Consider the following 19,202-nt stretch of genomic DNA (forward strand, 5'->3'; position numbering starts at 1 on the left):
ACGACCTATTCATAATATACCTTTTTGTCTGGAATTCTCAGTGTTTTAGTATTTCTTCAAAACACCTATTGTTAGTTATTTTCTACAAGCTGTGTTGTTAAGTCATAGTTACAGTTATGTATTTCATACGATAATCTGATATTTCTCAGCTGCAGACTAACAGTTTCTGGGGGCCAGTTTCTCAAGACCCCTCATATCTCTGTTCTGCAGGGAGGTTGGAACATGTGAGAGTAGTTAACAGGCAGTTAGGAAAGTCCTCATTGCTTCTTGGGGAAATTCATTCATTCCTGAGAGATGGAATTCTCTTATTGATAAATGCCAAAAGCTTTTCTTGTTGGACCTGAAGGGCAGATGTCATGCAAGTAATATTAATCCTTTTCTTTGTTGTTTGATTTTAGTATTATTCTGGAAATTGAGATTGTTAAGTAAGAATAGATTGGATGGGACATAAAACTATTTATTCACACTGAAGTTATGGTGTGCTGGTAAATGTTTAACAGCCAGCTCTCTGGAAAAAAATACATATTAAACAAAATTTATTATAAACTTTATTGATATAAAAGATGTATACAAATAATAAGAGAGTTTCTAAAAAGGATTTCTTTTTTCTAAATAGCTCACCAGAAATACTCTGACTAGTTCAAATAAAAGAGGGATGTGGTCCTGGGATACAGAGGTCTTGTGGAATTAGGGAACAGGAAACCAACTATTTGGGCCTCATAAAAACTGAAACTGGGAATTTGAAAGGCCTTTTACCCAAGGAGGCCTGGCCTCTCCATATCATCTCACTCTCCTTTTCACTCCTACTGGACTTGTCTGTCTCTATTCTCTGATAGAGGTGTCTGTCTGGGTGTGTGTGTGTCTGTCTGGGTGTGTGTGTGTGTGCTCCAGAAGTACATCTGTTTCACAAGTTTGTTGGCTTTAATCATTTTGCCTTCCTTTGAAATTTAGAGGAATTCAAAACAAACCTTGAATGTTTCTATTAGTGGAAAACTAATATAGGACAGAATTAGCCCTGAAAGAGGGATGTCCCTTAGAAGATGTGTTTTTGTTTTAGGGCTCATCCCCCTGTTGGTTTTATAGAGTTCGAAGTAGTTATTCTTTATTTGTCACTATCCTTCAGTCTGTCTGTTTTTCGATTCCTTCCCTTCTGCCAAGGAACATCTCTTCATTTTCCTTTCAGAGGACAAAATGGAAACAAGATTTTTTGATTGGACTACTGCTTGGGTGTCCTTGTCACCCCCAGTCTAAGCTGTAAAACTCCTATTCCTTCCTCTACTGCAATCTGGTCGCACCAGTGGTGAGAATGTGGTCCCATCCACCTGTACCACCAGCCCCTTCTATGGAGATTATCTGGCAGCCAGGCCAAGCCATTCTTTTGTCTGGTTTTAGTCTAAGGATGGTAAAATAATGACATGAAGCCATTCAAGGTTTTCACAGAGAAATGCGATGCCCAGCACTTTTGTGCTTAGTTTTTTCTTTCATCTCTCACTGATGATTATGGCTGCCACCGTCTTTAGAGTTTCTGTAGAGAGGTACAGAAACTGTAGCTGAAGGATGGATAAAAATCCTTTCCCCACAGTTCATAAGACAAGAAATAGAATCATTACAGCACCTAATTTTGAGTAAGATTTTTAGATCATGTTATAGAATCTTTGAGTCCTTTTCTATTCAGTGTTCTCCAGGGTGCCCAGAAAATACCTCTTCTTGGTTTTGAGGCTCCTTCAGCATTTGGCTTTCCATTCTAGATTAAGCATCATCTGAGCAGATCTGTAGAAAACAGTGTTGTTGCTGCTGCTGCTGCTGCTAATTCGCTTCAGTCGTGTCCGACTCTTAGCGACCCCATGGACTGCAGCCCACCAGGCTCCTCGGTCCATGGGATTTTCCAGGCAAGAGTACTGGAGTGGTTGCCATTGCCTTCTCCAAGAAAACAGTGAGCAGTGAGTAAAGTTGACTCTTGAGTCCACCTATGCTGCCTGTTACCTCTCCAGACCCTGCTGTCTCCCTGGGCTTTTGTTTGTTGTTCTCCATGGAAAATACTTGTACTGAACTTTTCTTTTAGGGTTTTATAAGAAACAGCTATATGAAACCCCTTATTTTATGTTTCATGCATCTCTGTGATTATCTACTATAATATAGTACCCACTATCCTCGCTTAAAAAAATAATACAATGTAGTATTTTATTTCCTTTGGTGATGAATAAGAATGTTTTCATGTTACCTGGAAAATTTTTATGATTGTTTTACTTATAGTTCTTTGTCCAGTGAAAATCAGCAAGTTCCCAAATAAGTTTATTCAGCTTTTTTTTTTTTATTCTATTCTATAGCTGGGTATGAGACTTACTAGTGTGATTTTAAAATTAATTGTTATTTTCTGTGTTGGCTTTTGTGATGAAATGAAGCACCAGTCCGTTGCCCTGTCTGTCCCCATCGCCCATCCATTTCTTTGTCCAGAGAAATCACTTTCAGACAGTGGTCCATATTTATGTTGTTAAGACCAAATAAATACTGCACACTGCTTAGTCGAGTGCTGTGCTCTGTGCTTGGCCCACTAAGTCGTGTCTGACTCTTTGTGACCCCGTGGAACGCAGCCTGCCAGGATCTTCTGTCCATGGAATTTTCCAGGCAAGAATACTGCAGTGGGATGCCATTTCCTCCTCCAGAGGATCTTCCCAACCCAGGGATCAAACCTGCATCTCTTGTGTCTCTTACATTGGCAGGCAGATTCTTTACTGCTGTCCCTCCTGGGAAGCCCTGAGTCTGGTAGGGTAAATAATTGTTTATGTGGAAACATTTTTTTTCTTGTAGTTAAGAGTCCTCTCTTATTTTGTTTTCCTTCACTTTTTGTATACCAATTAATTATAAACCACAAGTAAACTGTAAAATAATTTATATGTTGCCAAATATATAAAATTCACCATTTCAGTTTTCCCACTCCTAAACCTTGGGGCCTCTCTCCTGGAACCCTATGTCTTTTGGTTCCACACTATACTGGTCACTAGTTTGACTGGTTTTAGAAAGTTCATTTGGGTTTTTCCTTAAAAACCTGAATAAACTTTTTGGCCAACTCAGTACTTTAGTTTTCTTCAGACTTTATTCCACTGTCTTCTAAGATTCACTATGGCTTTTCAAAAGTTAGGTGCTGTTCTGCCATCAATTCCTTTTGTACCTGGTTCATTTTTTCTCTCTGGCAGCTTTTGGATTCTTTTTTCCATGTCTTAAGTAAAGGTCATGATGTAGTAGATTTTGTTTCATTCTTTATATCAGATATTCTAAAGGCTTTGTTCCTCTGGACATGTGCATTCTTCTGGGGGAAACTTTCTGTATTATTTCTTTGATGACTTTCTCTTCTCCATTGTCTCTCTTTTCCTCAAAATCCTATTGTTTGGATAGGGGACTCTTGGATTGAAATATAATTTTCTGGGTTTTTTTTCCCCTCCCTTATTTTACCTGTTATGTTTTACTGTAGTTTCTATGAAATTTCCAGCTCTTATAAAGAGTTTTGAGCTTCAAGTTTTATTTTGTTTTTTGCATTGTCTCTCACCTGCAGATCCTCCTTCAATTTGTATTGTGAGAAAAGCCTGGCCATTCTTTTGTAGACCATAGCTACTCATCAGAAAATGTCTTTTCTTTCACATGAGGAACCAACCAGTCACAGAGTGCAAAGAAAATCCTCTTTTGGTTTTGTGTTCTTCTGTTACCTTCCTTGGCCATTGGAGACTCATAGTGGCTTCCTTGATACTAGAATTTTTTTTTTTTTAACTACTTTATTTCTAAATAGGTTCCAGACACCTTGAGTACCTGGAAGATTAGTCTGTATGTCAGACCTCCCTTTTAATTTTGCTTAATGCCCTCCTTTCTTCCCCTGTAGCTCAGCTGGTAAACAATTCGCCTGCAATGTGGGAGACCTGGAATCAATCCCTGGGTTGGGAAGATCCCCCAGAGAAGGGAACAGCTACCCACTCCAGTATCCTGACCTGGAGAATTACATGGACTGTATAGTCCATGGGGTCACAAAGAGTTGGACACAACTGAGCGACTTTCACTTTCTGTCCTGAAGTGAATAGTCACAGTTAATATAACCCATTTTCGTACATGTCCTTCTCATGATCCAACCCAAGTCACCTATGAACTGACACAGTGGTTTTTTTTTTTTTTTTTTTTTTCTTTTTAGGCTCTGTGGCAGAACTAAGTTTTTATATCAAGATTTTACTTCTCCCTAGCCCTTCACCTGTTCTAAGGAAAAGTTGAATTTCTTATCCTTTATGCTAATTTTGCTTTCATTATTTTACTTGACTTTTTTGTTCTTCATTAATAAATCAGCATTTACTGTTTACACAGGCTGGATTTTTGGTTAAAAACGTGTCTTAAATAGGCTGTGAATTGTATCAGCTCAAACTTTTCCAGCTCCATGTTTTTTTGTTTTTGTTTTTTTTTTCAAATGTTCTATTAGCTTGGTGGGCTAGCACGTCTTTAATCATTTGGTATAACAGTTGTATATGAATATTTAAAAGATAAGAATTTCTCTTCAGCATGCATAAATTGATGAAAGTTATTAGTTGAAAATATTGGTGTCTTTTCTACAAAATCTGCCTCCTCTTGTGTCATTATCTCAGCAAATGACACTAACCACACTGTTTGTTGCCCAAGTCTGAGCCTGAGACGATATCCATGACTATCCCCTTTTGTTACCTCTGACGTCCAAGTAGTCACAAAATCCCATTGGTTTCTTTCTTCAGAATATCTCTGGCATCCCTGTACTTCTTTCTTTGCCCCCCAGCATTCTGTCTCCCTGGGACAGTCCGACATTCTCTCTCTCTCTCTCTCTCTCTGGGACCCCCAGCATCACTCTTACTAGGATACCATGGTTTTCTCTCGTAGGCATCTCTCTTCCTAGAATCTCTTCTTCTGCCATCAGTCCTGTTCCCCACCAGGCTATTTTACTCACTGCAGTTATTGTGATTTCATTTGAGGGACTGTAACAATACAGTGCAAGTGGAGCACAGGTTTTGGGGTAGAAGGAAGAGTAGTGAAAGGGATCTGGAGGTATATACACAACCAGATCCCACACAGCATCCTAGACATGTTTAGGTGTTTGAATTTCCTCCGGAGAACAATGGAATGCCAGTGAAGGATTGAGTGGATAGTTCGTGTGATTGTATTCATTTATTTGTAACGATGGCATAATGCAGAGAATATTGTAGGAGGAGTGAACATGGATGCACAGCCTAATGAAAGTGTGCGGGAAGGTGTTGCAGTTGTCCATGGGGAAGGGGGTGGTGGCCTGAGCTAGTTTAGTGGGGGTGGGATGGAGAGAAACGGACAGTCTCCAAGGTATTTGGGAGGCATAGTTCATGAGGATTTGTGATTGACAGGTTTTTAAAATTTTGTTTTATAATTTTAGGACAGCACAGGTTTGCACATTGTTATAATTTTCTCCAGTGGTGCTCAGCAGAGGGTTAAGAAACTCGGTGTACCTTTGAGGTAGGAGAAAGCTGTGAATAATGGGAATGAGCTGGAGTGTTGGGAGATGACAGCTCTGAGGAGAGCATGTGAGAGAAATGAGCTCTGATGAGCAGGGTTTAATGAAGATGACAATAGAGGAGGCTGCTGGCCTCACCTCTGGGCCTAGAACCATGTAGGAGCCTGACAGAGTGACTTTCCCAGCAGAGTGAGGTTTCAAGGCAGGAGGGGAAGGAAGCATCTGGGTAGAGGCTGAGCTGATGGGGAGGAAATTGTGCATCATGGAGTGAAGGTCCCAGTACCAATGACAGGAAATGTATGTTTAACCACAAGGTTCCCCAAAATGAATGCCAGCAGTGTTCTGATTGAAGACTTTTCATGTTTTCACTTACTCTAAAGATACCTTTTGAATCTCGGCCTTAGGAGAGGCTCAGTATTTGGCACTATACCAGTTGCAGTGATGTATCAAGAAGTTCACAATCTTGTAAATAAAACTCTTTTTCTTGGTCCTAGCAGACAGAGAGTTAAATTAAAGGCATTGATTATTTGCTTATAACAGACTGGCAGGACCACGCTGAGAACTTTTCTCAGCCCTCCTGATTCTCATTCTCTTTCTCACCTTTTACTTTCTCTTTTCTTAATGTTCAAAATATCCCTGCCCCTAAGAGAAGGTTTCCCTGGTGGATCAGTGGTAAAGAATCCGCCTGCCAAACAGTAGTTGCGGGTTCTGTCCCTGGACCAGGAAGATCCCCTGGAGGAGGAAATGGCAACCCACTCCTGTATTCTTGCCTGGAGAATTCCATGGACAGAGGAGCCTGGCGGGCTACAGTCTGTGGGGTTGCAAAGAGTTGTGCACGACTTAGGGACTAAACAATTAAGTTCAAAGGAGGATGCTCAGCTCTCAGTCAGGTCTGGTGGTCTAGCAGGTGCTGAGGCTTACATCTCAAATTCTTGACTTGAAATCCTCTTGATTGATTTGTTTCTAAATTACTCTTTCATATTCTTTTTCTTAAGCATTTACACAAGGGTAATTTAATATCAGGCTTCCCTGGTGGCTCAGCGGTAAAGAATATGCCTGCAGTGCAAGAGATATGGATTTGATCCCTGGGCCGGGAATACCCCCTGGAGAAGGAAATGGGAACCCACTCTAGTAGTCTGGCCTGGGAAACCCCATGGACAGAGGAGCCTGGCAGGCTGCAGTCCATAGGGTCGGAAAAGAGTTGGACACCACTTAGTGACTAAACAACAACAATGATTACTTTTGTTGCTGTGTTTATTTTGAACTTTGCATGTTTCATAATTCTTTGCTATATAGAGGTAAAAACTGCAGTGATTAACAGAGCCTACCAAAATGTGATGACTGGTTTAAATCCACTTTACAGAAAGATTTGGGAAAGAAGAAAATTACAAGATTATTAAATATTAGAATTGATAAGTATTTTTAAGATTTTTTATATTCTTATCCCCTTATTTTATATCTAAGGAAATTAAGGTCCAAAAGGTTAATTGGGATGTATGAATAACTGTGGCAAATGTTTACCAAGCTTAGAATGCTTTAAAATTTGCGCAATAGGAACTTTCATATTTTCTGACAGTTGGTGCTAATATTGCAGAAGAAACTTTTTTTTTTTAACCACTAGGGAATGCTGAAATATCAACTAATCAACTGTAATGGAAAAAAATTAATTTTAAATATTCTGGTTGCTACATCTTTTCTGTTTAGCAAAATAAAATGACCAATGTGATAGTCTTTAAACACCAGAGGGTGGGAAGTTAAACGCTGGGAACACTGTTTTGCATTTATTGCAAGTCATATCATTTCCTAATGATTGGAACATAGAACATTCCTTGTAGATAAGCAAAGTTTTTTCTCTGCTCTTGGCTATGCAGAGCCTCAATATACCAGAAAATCTGCCTCTCGGCCTGGTTAAGCAAAACTGTCTGTAATCAAAAGATGCTGCACTATAATCTTATTATAGGAGAACACTGTATAATTCTGAGATGGGGAAGACCTTCACAGACAAGCCAGGAAATGCAGAAGGAAAGAAGAAAAAATATTGATACTTTACTATAAAATTAGCTACATAAAGTTAAATTTTTTATTGTAGAATAAACCATAAGTTATACCAAAAGATTTTGTCACGTATATAACAGTAAAAAATTTATATCTCTAATCTTTAAATAGGGAAACAGAATCCAATAGAAAAACAGATAAGAATGTGAACAGAACAATTCACGGAAGAGTAAATGAAGAAAGCAAAATGAAACAACCCACTGACATAATGCTTTGTACAAATAGGCAGGAAGAACAAATCAAAATAACAGTGAGAAAAAATCTCCACCCTTTCTATGGGCAAAATGTAAAAGGGTCTGGGCACATTGCGTTCTGTGTTATAGTGAAATCAACCCCTCATACACTGGTGAGGGTGTGGACTGGAGTGGGTCTTCTGGAAAGTCCGCATTCTTTGACTTGAGAGTCTCACAGGTCTATCTGATAGAAGTAAAAACACTATTTTTTACATGTGCAAAGATGTTCTTTTATCATTTAAAAAATTATAACAAGGAACTGAAAAACATCTGTATGACCAATAACAGGGAAAGGGCGGAACAAATTGCAAAGTGTTTGTACTGTGCAGTGTATGACATCTGTTGAAAAGAATGCTTTGGGTTAAATGTATGGATTAGGAATAACAGATTAATTAGGAAAGGAACATTTTGGAGGGATGTTAATAGTATAATAACATTAAAATATGTGTTTTATGGTTATAGAGAAGGATTTGGAAGGATGGACACACAACAAATGTTATTGATTATCTTTGGTGAATAGGATTGGAGGAGGGTTGCTGGCAGGAAACCATTTTTTAAAAATATATAGCTCTATGGCTTTTTGTCTTGTTAGAATATGTTCTAATTGTTAAAATATATTTGTCTCTTTAATACCTAATATTTAAACATCTAATTATTTAAATCCATAACTCATTCTTTTTCTTAAAAGTTTTATTTTCAGTGGTGCTTCACTGCCACACACAGGCTTTCTCCAGTTGCAGCGAGCAGGGCTACTCTAGCTGCAAAGGGCTCTAGGGTGTGCACGTTTCAGTAGTTGCAGGGCACAGGCTCAATTGCCTGTGGCATGTAGAATCTTCCTAGATTAGGGATCAAACCCTCATCCCCTGCATTGGCAGGCAGATTCTTAACCACTGGACCATCAGGGAAGTCCCCATAATACATTCTTAAGCTTCCTAAAGTCTCATCACTTACAGTGAGCCTAGAGTTTGCCTGTTTGCTGGTCTTTTGAAGTAGCCATGCTATGCCTCTTGAGGAGAGAACCCCAACTTCAAACCCCTGTCCTATACTCTTTCTAGCTCCTTTATCTGCCTTTCTTATTTCTGTAATCCATCACTTCACTACTGTCTGGCCAGCATGCTGTTTCTTTGCCCCTTTATATTTCATTTGTGCTGGTCCAAGTTAATAACCAGTGGAGAAAGATCACACAGCCTTACTGTTAGTGTCTCTGTGACAATTTGTGATCTTGAACTTCTATTGATCCCTTAAAGAGGGCTCTACAGCCCTTCTGTTTTCCCTCCTTACCTCTCTCCTAAGTGCAAGTGGTATTTCAGACACCTCCTCCTCCACTTTCCTCAGACCTTTAGCACTGCTCCCTGTTCTTTTGAGCAGCAAGTGGCTCTGTGCCCTAACTCTATGGGGGAAATAGCAACTCTGTAAACTCCTTGCCACTAAACATGCAGACTCCACTTCCCTCTTGAGCCAAGGCTGATTGTCCCTGTGTGCTGGGGATCCCAGCCCTTCCTATTTGCTTCTGTGGATGTTGGGGAGGGTGCATGTTCTTAGTACATGAATTATCCCTGCCATCTCATGTATCTCCTCTGTGTTTCCTCATTCCTACACCCTGAAGAATAAACATAATGGCCTAGAATACCTGTGTCTGATTCTTTGTTGCTTTTCTGTGATATACACATATTTTTGGGTGGATAGAAGGAAGGAAGGATATCTGGGTGAAATTGCAAGAAAGCAGCATGAGCTAAAGAGAACTCAAAGACCTCAAGAGTAGAGATGAAAGAAATGATGAAACAAACCTGAAAACAGCCTTCCTTTCCCTTGCTCAGATGCTTTTGATCAGGGTCAGAGTAGAATGGGGACGTATTTCACCCTTACCTGAGCAAATGAAGCATTAACTGTTAGGACTGTCAAACTATACCATTGTGGTTTCTTAGCTAGAGATATAAGCCAGATTCTCATATTTTGATGTTTACGTTGTGTTACCCAATTTTCTGAAAATAAACAAATGATAAAACTTAATCTGTAAATGAGTGTTTTGCAAGCATGTATAAAGGTAGCTTGGAGATGGGATTTGGGAAGTACTGAATTAGTTAAATCTTTAACATGCTAACACACTTTGTGAATTTCCAGGAGCAGGAGGCAGTATGGTGATGTCCAGCTTTCTAATCATAAAGCATTTTTCTGTGCTAGCTTCCATCCTAGTAATATATATTATATGCAAAGAAAAATAGTTGGTACTAAAGAAGTTTAAAAAGTAAAAAAAGAAAGATCAGGTTGCATGGTGCACAGTAACATGACAAATAAGAATTTTTTATTCCTTGTCAGTTTCTGTTTTTCTGTACATTTTGAGCATGGAGAATGGTTTTTTGAAAAAACAAAACTTTTTTTTTTTTTTTAAACTAATGATACATTAGAGGAAATAAGCTGTTTTGTAAATAATAGAGTTCTAGTGTGGCTAAAACTTTTTGTAGTACTAGCAGATTATCATGTTATGTTATTTCAGGGTTTTATTAGGATTGACCTGGTTTCTGTTACTGGAGTTACATTTTCTTATATTCTTTTCCAGCGGCAGCCGTTTAGGAGGTTTGGTTACAGTGTTGTGCTTCTTTTTCAATCATGGAGAGGTAGGTAGTAAACAAATATTTTCAAACTGTTTAGGGGTTTTACTTCTAGAAATAATGATTTTCATTTAAGTATTTTTAAAAATTTTAAGATATTTTACCAATACAAAATTTTACCAATATAAAATATAGAAATATATAGAAATTTAAATATATATTTAAATTTCTTTAATTTCTTTAAATTTAATCTGTAGTTCAGTTCAGTTCAGTCACTCAGTCATGTCCGCCTCTGCGACCCCATGAACCGCAGCACGCCAGGCCTCCCTGTCTATCACCAGCTCCTGGAGTTCACTCAAACTCACGTCCATCGAGTCGGTGATGCCATCCAGCCATCTCATCCTCTGTCGTCCCCTTCTCCTCCTGTGCCCAATCCCTTCCAGCATCAGAGTCTTTTCCAATGAGTCAACTCTTCGCATGAGGTGGCCAAAGTATTGGAGTTTCAGCTTCAGCATCAGTCCTTCCAATGAACACCCAGGACTGATTTCCTTTAGAATGGACTGGTTAGATCTCCTTGAAGTCCAAGGGACTCTCAAGAGTCTTCTCCAACACCACAGTTCAAAAGCATCAATTCTTTGGCACTCAGCTTTCTTCACAGTCCAACTCTCACATCCATATATGACCACTGGAAAAACCATGGCCTTGACTAGACTGACCTTTGTTGGCAAAGTAATGTCTCTGCTTTTGAATATGCTGTCTAGGTTGGTCATAACTTTCCTTCCAAGGAGTAGGCGTCTTTTAATTTCATGTAGTAGTAGTCTTTAAAATCGGAGAAGACAATGGCAACTCACTCTGGTACTCTTGCCTGGAAAATCCCAGGGACAGAGGAGCCTGGTAGGTTGCAGTCCATGGGGTCGCAGAGTCGGACACGACTGAGCGACTTCACTTTGACTTTTCACTTTCATGCATTGGAGAAGGAAATGGCAACCCACTCCAGTGTTCTTGCCTGGAGAATTCCAGGGATGGAGGAGCCTGGTGGGCTGCCGTCTATGGGGTTGGACACTGACTGAAGCGACTTAGCAGCAGCAGCAGTCTTTAAATGTTTAATCTTATTTTGATTCAAATTTTAAACACTAGCATTTATCTTAAATTTTATAACCATTGTATCTTTTGATATATCTCTTAGTGGCTTAAAGAAATAGTGGGTCTGTGTTAATTCTGTATATAATTTAAAATTGTGAAAACTCTTGTTTTAACTGTAATAAAAATAAGCTAGCCATGTATCCATTAACTTCTTATGGGGGGTAACTTTTTGATGTAGGAGCTATTGTATATGTTTCTATTTTAATGTGTTTATATTAAACCTTGTTATACTTTTAAGTGTCCTTTGCATAATGTTTTATTGTATCTATAAATTTGTGCATGTGTCCAAGTTCTTTCTAAAGAGAATAACATTGTAAAAAGCATAGACTCTGCATCCAGGCTACCTGTGTTCAAATCCTGACTCTGCCATTTAGTGACTGAGTGACCTGGGCAAGCCCTTTAATCTCACCCACCCTAGTTTTCTCTTTGTAAATGGGCATAATAATGTTATCCATCTCATCGGATTATTGGGAGATTAAATGAGCTCCTATTTGTAATGTGTCTCGAACAATGTTTGACACATAGTTGCTGCTAAGTAAGTGTTAGCTGTGTAATTGTATTATTATTGGTAACTTATTTTAGGTTAAATTTTAATATAAATTCAAGATGCCAATGAAATCCTTCCACTAACTTAATTATAATTATAAATGAATTTCTAGTAAATATATATGTGTATGTTTGGTTTTCTTTCATGAAAGTTTTCTATGAGGGGAACTCATATAAAAGGTCAGGTTGTTTTGTGTGAAGTAACTTAATCCTTTTAAGTGTTTCCACACTGTCTACAATTTTTGAATATATACATGTTATAAAGCTCTGAGGGTAGTCATACAAAAACTAAACTGTAGACTCAGGGTTGAACTTACTTTTCTTATCATTTAGTGGATTACTAATGAAACTTAAACTAGCACATGCGTAGTATTTAAAATCAAAGAAATTTAAAGCTAGAGTGACTATATAGATTAGAGTTATTTGACAATTGATTGCAACATGACATCAATTAATTAATTTGGTCTGAAGTTTAAACAAAGAAATAAAAGAATTATTTGGCTCTTTTTGACTGTGGATGCTGCTTAGTGCCTTGATGTGGACCATAAAACATTTGGAAGCACAGATCTGTGAGAATGCCCTAAGAAATAGGAAATAATTGCTTAACAGTGGAAGAAAGGAGCATTGGGTGTTCACAGTGAGATGTTGAGAAGAAAGAGATTATTGAAAATTTTGAAGCCAAGGCACAGTTTTAAATATTACCATCTCTTAAGCAGAAAGGTCTACTGTGTTATTCTCAGTGTAAATTCAGTTCAGTCGTGTCCGACTCTTTGTGACCCCATGAACCGCAGCACGCCAGGCCTCCCTGTCCATCACCAACTCCCAGAGTCCACCCAAACCCATGTCCATTGAGTCGGTGACACCATCCAACCATCTCATCCTCTGTTGTCCCCTTTTCCTCCTACCCTCAATCTTCCCCAGCAACAGGGTCTTTTCAAATGAGTCAGCTCTTCACATCAGGTGGCCAAAGTATTGGAGTTTCAGTTTCAGCATCAGTCCTTCCAGTGAACACCCAGGACTGATCTCCTTGCAGTTCAAGGGACTCTTAAGAGTCTTCTCCAGCACCACAGTTCAAAAGCATCAATTCTTCGGCACTCAGCTTTCCTTATAGTCCAACTCTCACATCCGTACATGACCACTGGAAAAACCATAGCCTTGACTAGACATTCAGTTCAGTTCAGTCACTCAGTCATGTCCGACTCTTTGCGACCCCATGAATTGCAGCATGCCAGGCCTCCCTGTCCATCACCAACTCCCGGAGTTCACCCAGACTCACATCCATCGTGTCAGTGATGCCATCCAGCCATCTCATCCTCTGTCGTCCCCTTCTCCTCCTGCCCCCAATCTCTCCCAGCATCAGAGTCTTTTCCAATGAGTCAACTCTTCGCATGAGGTGGCCAAAGTACTGGAGTTTCAGCTTTAGCATCATTCCTTCCAAAGAACACCCAGGACTGATTTCCTTTAGAATGGACTGGTTGGATCTCCTTGCAGTCCAAGAGTCTCTCAAGAGTCTTCTCCAACACGGGGTTATTAATTTTTGATCATACATTTTTCTAATAATTTTGATACTCTTGTAGCATGAACATCCTTCTTAGCAGTCTTTTCAGTTTTTAGCAATGAAGTAGACAGTTCAGTTCATTTTTAAGGTTGATAGATTTTTTTTTTTTAACACTTTTCAGCTACTTGGGATATTGAAACATACCTAGGGATTACTTTCTACTTAGGAAAAGATTAAATGAGATTAGAATTAAAACTGTAGGTTTCCTGAATTAGTTAAGTAAATAATTGTACTTATATCAGTGATTGTAGCTTTAAAGTATATAAGTGACCATTTTGAGTAATGATATTAATTGAGAACATAAACTGTAGTTTTGGATAAAATAATTGTGAGATCACAAGTAACTTAAAATGATTTTATTATAATTTTTAATTTATTTTGGTTTTCAGATTGTAAGATTTTCAGACCCTTGTTCTCTTCTCATTTTTAAAAGTGTTGTTTAAAGTACATAGTTTTTATATTGGGGGGGCGGGGCACAGCATCTACTCTGGTTGTAACTATTCATGTATTTAGTGAACTTTTCCAGAGAATCACAGTGTGTGTCGCACTGGAATATCTGGCCATTTTCTAACTGGTACCCTTCTTTCTTAGAAGAGTTATTTAAATCATGTGAGTGAGTGGTTTATGTGCCAAAAAACAGTTGTGAATTGTTTTCTGCTTTTAAGTTCTATTTGCATTATTTAATTTGTTCTGTAATTGAGTCTAAGATAGTATTTTTGTTTTCATTGTTGTGTCATTTAGTTTCTAAGTCATGCCCAGCTCTTTTGCAACCCCATGGACTATAGCCCACCAGGCTCGTCTGTCCACAGGATTTCCCAGGCAGGAATGCTGGAGGAGTGGGTTGCCATTTCTTCATATGATGTACTTTCTGAAGCATTCCTTTCTCAGATGGTTTTACAAGGGGAAATTTTTGCTTTAATAGAAGAACTACAAATTATGTAGCATAAATGATTAATCAAATTATTTAAAAGGAAAATTTAAAACCCTCAAATCTGAAAAATGTGAAAACATAATAAAGAAGCTATTAGTGACTCATAGTAATGATCAGTAATATTGAGGCTATATATAAAATTATTTTATAATAAAAATTATGCAGATGTTTTATCAAACTTTTTAATTAAATGTTAATTCTGTTCCTATTGAGAATTTTTGCTAAGATGAAAACTAACAGTTTTGCTTTGCTTTTAAAATGTTTTCTTATTATAAGATATTTATAGCATTGGTTGATTTTTAGCATGCTAATTGAAAAGCATTTAGATGGATACATTAAAAAACAAACTAAATGCAGTACTTTTCTCCAGTTTTTGACTGTTAAAAATTCATTTTATGTGAAATAGGTTTGTTTAGCTTTTTATGATGAGATCTTTTCTTGCCAACTTAAGGAACCTTTTCTCTTTTCCTCTTTCTTCCACCCTTTCATTTCTAATGATGGTAAGGACATTTGTTCTGGGTCTTGTGTTTATGCAACTCATTTAAAACAACATATATAGTCAAATCACTTTGCTGTATAATAGGAATTAACAACACTGTAAATCAACTATACTTCAAAAAAATAAATAGGGAAAAAACAACAGCAGCATATACTGAGGGTGTACCCTATGTCAGGATCTGTAGAGGCTGCAGATGTTTCAGTTAGTAAAACAAAGGTCCCTTGTGGATGTGAAGGTGGAACAGTCTTCTGCTAAAGGTGGGGGGTTGCGGGGGTTTCCTGATTTATTTGGGGAGAAGCAAGGAGGCCATTTTGGAGGAGCAGAGAGTGGAAGGTATAAGGCCAGACAGTGAAAGGTGGAAGGTGGGATGTGGAAAGAGCTGATTCTGTAGTCCTGTCAGTGATTGTAAGGTTCATTTGGAGCAGATGGAAAGGCCATGGAGGGTTACCTGCAGACCAGTGACATGATTTAAATATTTTTTACATTAATTTCGTAGATAGTGTAAGTGCAAGATGTATTATTTATTCAGGCAATTGAGTGCTGTGTGTATTTGTGAGACTTAACTCCAAAAGTCTATAAACAGAGTGCGTGCTAGTTTTAGTTGGAGATGAATCTGTTGATGTAGTTTGAAGACTAGTAATAGCTTCTAACGTGGCAGAAAACCAGCCTCCCGCATCTTTCACGCCCTGGCCCTTCCTGCGTCTCTCCGCTCTAGGGCATTTTCTTCTTGCCTCGGCCCTGCTGTCCTTCCTTTCTCTAGTTCCCAGAAAGGACTGCTCCTTTTCCTGTCTCAGGGCCTTTGCACATGCTCTCTCCTGTGTCCTGCATGTTTCCCTCTCCCTGTGTCTCCTAATCTATGCCTGGTTAACTCCTAGTCATCTTTCATAGCTGGATGTTTCAGTTTGGGTTTTGGTGGTCTTCATTTCTTCCTGCAGATCTGGGTTTCCATCTGGTGTAATTTCTCTTCAGTCTTAAGAACTTTATTTAGCATTGTGGTGCAGATCTGCTGCCAATAAGTTCTCTTAGCTTTTGCCTTTCTAAAAACATCCTTATTTTCCTTCATTATTTTTTAAGTGCTTTTTTTTTTTTTTTTTTTTGCTGGATAAGAATTCTGGGTTGAAAGCTTTATGCTTAAGCTCTTTAAATGTCATTCTTTGTCTTCTGACTTCCATTGTTTGAAAAGTCATCTATCACACTTACTATTGTTTTCTATAGTGATTTGAAGCTTTCTTTTTGTATTTGATTTCTCTTGGTTTGATGGTGATGAACTTAAATGTGGTCTTCTTTGTATGTACCCTGCTTAGATTTCACTGAACATCTTTGTTCCGTGGGTTGATTTTTTAAATTGGTTTTTAGAAAACTTTAGCAAATATCTTTTGTTCAGATACTTTTTCTTCCCTATTCTCTTTCTTACTGTCTTTGAGGATTCCAGTTCCATGTATGTTCAGCTTTTGATGTTGTCCCACAGGCTTTTGGTACTCCCTTCATCTTTTTGTTCGTTTGTTTGTTTCTCTTTCTCTATTTGGATATATTATTTGTCCCTGAGTTCATTGACACTTTATTCTGATACATTGTCTGCTTTAATGCCCATCTAGTGAATTTTTTATTTTAGATATTATAAATTTCAGTTTTTCCCCGAGCTTCTATTTCTCTGTTGAAAATTCCTATCTGTTCACCCATTTTATCCATCTTTTTCTGTAAATTTTTAAACCTAATGATTATAGTTAAATTCCCTGTCTGCTGATTCCAACATTAATATTCTCTGTGGATTTAAATTTTCTGACTAGAATTTACCTTTTGATTGTCGGTTATATATTTGATTTTACATGTCTCATAGATTTCTATTTAATGCAAGATATTTTGTATAACAGAATGATAAAGCCTGAATTAAATAATTGTTTTTGCTTTTTTTTTTTTTCTTCCATCAGAGAGGGAATATCTTTTCCTGTGTTGGGCATGTAGGGTAGGGGCCAAGCAATTAGATCCCGCCATGAGTCTTGCTAAGCTGGGCAGTGCTGTAATTTTAATTAAAATTTTCCTCCAGTTTCAAATGAATAAAGCAAATTTCTGCCCTGTGGCTCACTCTCCAGTTTCCCAGATGCTCACTCCAGGGTATGATCTCTTTGGTCTTACAAGCAATTGAATTTGGAGGAGGTTAATTTTTAGCTTTTTAGTATCAGTCCATCACTGGATTCAACTTCAGCAGTTTTCTGGAAGCTAAACACAACATGAGATTGTGACTTCTCTCTGCCTCCTGCCTGTTCTTCAGTGCTGCTGCTTTTTTCAAGGTTTTTTTGTTTTTTTTTTTTTTGATGTTGACCATATTTTAAAGTCTTTATTAAATTTGTTATGATATTCTGTTTTATGTTTTGGTTTTTTGGTCATGAGGCAGGTAGGATCTTAGTTCCCCAACCAAGGATAGAATCTGCACCATTGCATTGGAAAGTGGAGTCTTAACCACTGAACTGCCAGGGAAAGTTCCTGTTTGTCTCTGTTTCTTCACCCTAATCTGAATATTAAATTAATTTAGTACTGTTTGTTGAAAAGACAATTCTTTTTCCATTGAATTGTACTGATGCTTTTGTCATTAATCAAGTGACTGAATATCGGTAGATTTGTTTTTAGACTCTCAAATCTGTTCCAGTTTGGCTGTTTGTCTTTAAGTCATTATCACGCTATCTTAAATATTGTAGCTTTAAAAGTTTGATATCTGGTAGTAAAAGTCTCTAACTCTGTTCTTTTCCAGTGTTGCTTTAACTAGTCCAGGTTCTTTGTATTTTCATATGAATTTTAGAATCAGTTTTCTATGATTCCTCCTTCCTTCAGCACATATACAGCCTGCTGGGACTTTAGTTATTGCCTTGCTCTCTAGATCAATTTAGGGAGAAGAGGCATTCTAAATATATCAAATCTTCCCATCTGTAAACATAACTATTCTTCATTTATATCAATCTTCTTCAATTGTTTCAGCAATGTTTTTTATATCGTAGATTTTTGTTAGATTAATTCCTAAGTTGTGTGTGTGTGTAGGCACACGTGTATTTTGGTACTATTCTCTGCCCTTTTGATGTGTCCAGTGTTCTGTATTTATTTCCCTCAGTGTTCTTTGAACACTTACTTTCTTGCACAAAAAGTTGTTTCAAAATCACTTAGTACTTTCCTGTCCCTAGATTTGGAATCAGCTATTTTCCAAGGAATCTTAGATCCTGCTGGTGGAAAATGGTATTTAGAGACCAAAAGCAGGGTGTTTAGTGTGCTTATTACTGCTTGGATGTAATCATTTTAGATTCTTTCAGCAAAAATCATTAATTCACACTGATTTCTCCATTAATTCTAATCTAGTAATCCAGTGTTATAAACTCTGCCTTCCCCTACTCCATATTTGTATCTTCTTCCTCCCCATAATGTAATTGTATTTACTTATTTGCTGTATTCTGTAGTATATACAAAATAATTTCAGAATTCATACACTAATACAATTACTAACAACAAACCTACTAAGTAAAGTTTAAGATTTCTTTGCTGTTCTTTGTTTCCTAAGATCATATTCTGCTAAGGAATACAGACTTCAAAAGTAAAATAGCTCAATATATACCTAAATTATTTTTGCTTCTCTGTTAGGTTACCATTCAGTGCAGTTGGAATCATTTGTTTCATTTTATATTTATATTGTGTTTGTGTCATGACTAATACTTTCATACTGTATACATAATATTGAGCATGTTGATAATAACCTTGAATAGTTTAGTTTACAACCACATAGTAAAGGTGGTAGAGTTGCTAACACCTTGTCAGACATTTTTTCTATGTTTAAATAAGTAAGGAAAGGTCAGGTTTGAGTTATTGCTACAAAGGATGGAGTCATGAAGATGTAAGTTATTGCTTATCCAACAAAGCTGACTCATTTCACAGAAGTTTTTTTGCAAACTTTATGGTAGGATATGCTGTTATCCTAGAAGATCAGAGACAAAAATAGATAAACATTTCTTTCCATAGAGCCAGTAGAAATACTTTATTAAGATAGTAAGGGCTTCCCCGATGGCTCAGTGGGTAAAGAATCTGCCTGCAATATAGGGGACATGGAAGACCTGGGTTTGATCCCTGGGTTGGGAAGATCCCCTGGAGGAGGAAATGGCAACTTTCACCTGAAAAGTCCCACAGAGGAGCCTGGCAGGCTACAGCGCACAGGTTCTTGAAAAGTGGAAC

General features: G+C 37.7%; 1 protein-coding gene across 1 annotated transcript in view; it reads left to right on the forward strand.

Moving 5' to 3' along the window:
- The window catches only part of DPY19L1 (dpy-19 like C-mannosyltransferase 1), a gene marked incomplete in the record, with an annotated part of 77,793 nt that overhangs the window by 13,109 nt on the left and 45,482 nt on the right, over nucleotides 1-19,202 (forward strand). Inside the window, 1 exon segment of the mRNA XM_045166415.1 lies at nucleotides 10,328-10,385. Coding sequence (XP_045022350.1) covers nucleotides 10,328-10,385 — 58 coding nt within the window.

This window comes from Bubalus bubalis, chromosome 8, assembly GCF_019923935.1.
Source record: "Bubalus bubalis isolate 160015118507 breed Murrah chromosome 8, NDDB_SH_1, whole genome shotgun sequence".
NCBI classification, from domain to species: Eukaryota; Metazoa; Chordata; class Mammalia; order Artiodactyla; family Bovidae; genus Bubalus; species Bubalus bubalis.